At 49.1% G+C, this 1,571-nt stretch overlaps 1 protein-coding gene across 1 annotated transcript; it reads left to right on the top strand.

Annotated features, from left to right (window-relative positions):
- Positions 1-412: 412 nt before the first annotated feature.
- Positions 413-1,076, top strand: LOC119588484 (cuticle protein 19-like). The gene has a single exon (XM_037937134.1). The coding sequence runs from the start codon at positions 517-519 to the stop codon at positions 766-768; it is 252 nt and encodes an 83-aa protein (XP_037793062.1). The 5' UTR covers positions 413-516; the 3' UTR covers positions 769-1,076.
- The last annotated feature ends 495 nt before the right edge of the window (positions 1,077-1,571 follow it).

Below are 1,571 nucleotides of genomic sequence, written 5' to 3'. Positions count from 1 at the left end.
TCGAACTAATTCATATAAGCGTATAATTGTTCACCTGATCTATACCATGAGAAACATTCATTTTTTTCTGTGAATACATCAAAATCTAAGCCCAGCGTGATGTTTGTTCACCGTTACTATTCTTATAATTTAGCTGTATCAGTCTCCGTTCTCTATTACCTTTCTTTCTTCTCCTGTTATTCATTCACCTTTATATACACACACTCTCTCTTTCCTGTCACTTTCTCTTCTCTCTCTTCTCTTCTGTCACTTTCTCTCTCGCATTATCTATCTATCTGTCCCCGACGTATCTATCTACCTCCCCCTCCCAATCCCTTTCTCCCTTTCCTCTCCCTCTCTCTCTTCCTCCTCCCCGCCTCTCTCTCCTCAAGGCAGACGCAGCCGCCCGTTCCTGTGTTCATTCACACTTCCGTTTTGCAGCTCATCGTCCTGTTCGCCCTCGTGGCTGTGGCCTGCGCCGCCCCCCGCCCCGATGCCCCTCCTTCCTACGGCCCCCCCGCCTACAAGGAGCCTGGCATGCCCTTCGACTTCGCCTACGCCGTCAAGGACGACTACACCGGCAACGACTTCGCCCACGACGAGACCAGCGACGGCAAGGTCACCTCGGGATCCTACCGCGTCCTCCTCCCCGACGGTCGCACCCAGATCGTCACCTTCACCGCCGACCACCACAGCGGATACGTCGCTAACGTCGCCTACGAGGGCGAGGCCTCCTACTCTGCACCCAAGCCTGCCGCCTACGCCCCTCCCCCTCCCGCGTACGCCTAAACCCCAAGCCTTCCTCCTTCGCCTGTGATACCAACAAACACCTGCCGTTCGCCTTCCCCTTTTCCAAGCCTCTCCAGCTCACTCCAAGCCCCTTGACTCCTTCGCCACAACTTCCATCGTTCTGTCGACTTGTCGTTCCTCAGGCTCGTTCCCGCTCCTTTCGGAGCCGCCGCTTGAGCGCCGCTTCCGCCGCCTTCGCTGCGGCTGCGCTTCAGCGCCTGCTTCCTTTCCCTACTGAGATTCAAAAGCAATTTTATTTATTGTAAATTATGCTTTTCATTCTTTAAAATAAATGCTGACATATGTGATATGCCCCCCTTTTATTGTCACCTATACATATACATATATATGTATACATATATATATATATATATATATATATATATATATATATATATATATATATATATATATATATATACGCATTTACTCCTTGCAAGTCCACAATAGACCGTATACTAACGCTTCGAGTAATTGTGGAACGCCGTCATGAGTTTGGTCGTGGGTTGCTTGCAACCTATATCGACCCCAAGAAGGCGCTTTACTCGGTGCATCGGGAATCGCCATGGGGGATCCTGAGACTCGGGGGAATTCCGACACAGTTTATTGGCCTAATTTAGCAAGCCTTTATACTGATACTGAAAGTTTTTTAAAGTGTGGGGGGGGGTATGTCAAACCCCTTCCCTTTTAATTTCAGGGGTGAGGAAAGGCTGTGTCCTTGCACCAATATTTTTTAAACACCTTTTATGGACTGGATAATGGACAGAGCTACTACCCAAAAGTCAGTGGGGGCCCCAAACAAA

This window comes from Penaeus monodon, chromosome 3, assembly GCF_015228065.2.
Source record: "Penaeus monodon isolate SGIC_2016 chromosome 3, NSTDA_Pmon_1, whole genome shotgun sequence".
Taxonomy (NCBI): Eukaryota; Metazoa; Arthropoda; class Malacostraca; order Decapoda; family Penaeidae; genus Penaeus; species Penaeus monodon.
Note: the sequence above shows the minus strand (reverse complement) of the source record. Positions and strands in the feature narration are given on the sequence as shown.

Coding starts and splice junctions, on each gene's coding strand:
- LOC119588484 (XM_037937134.1), top strand. CDS start 517: ATGCCCTTCGACTTCGCCTACGCCGTCAAGGACGACTACACCGGCAAC.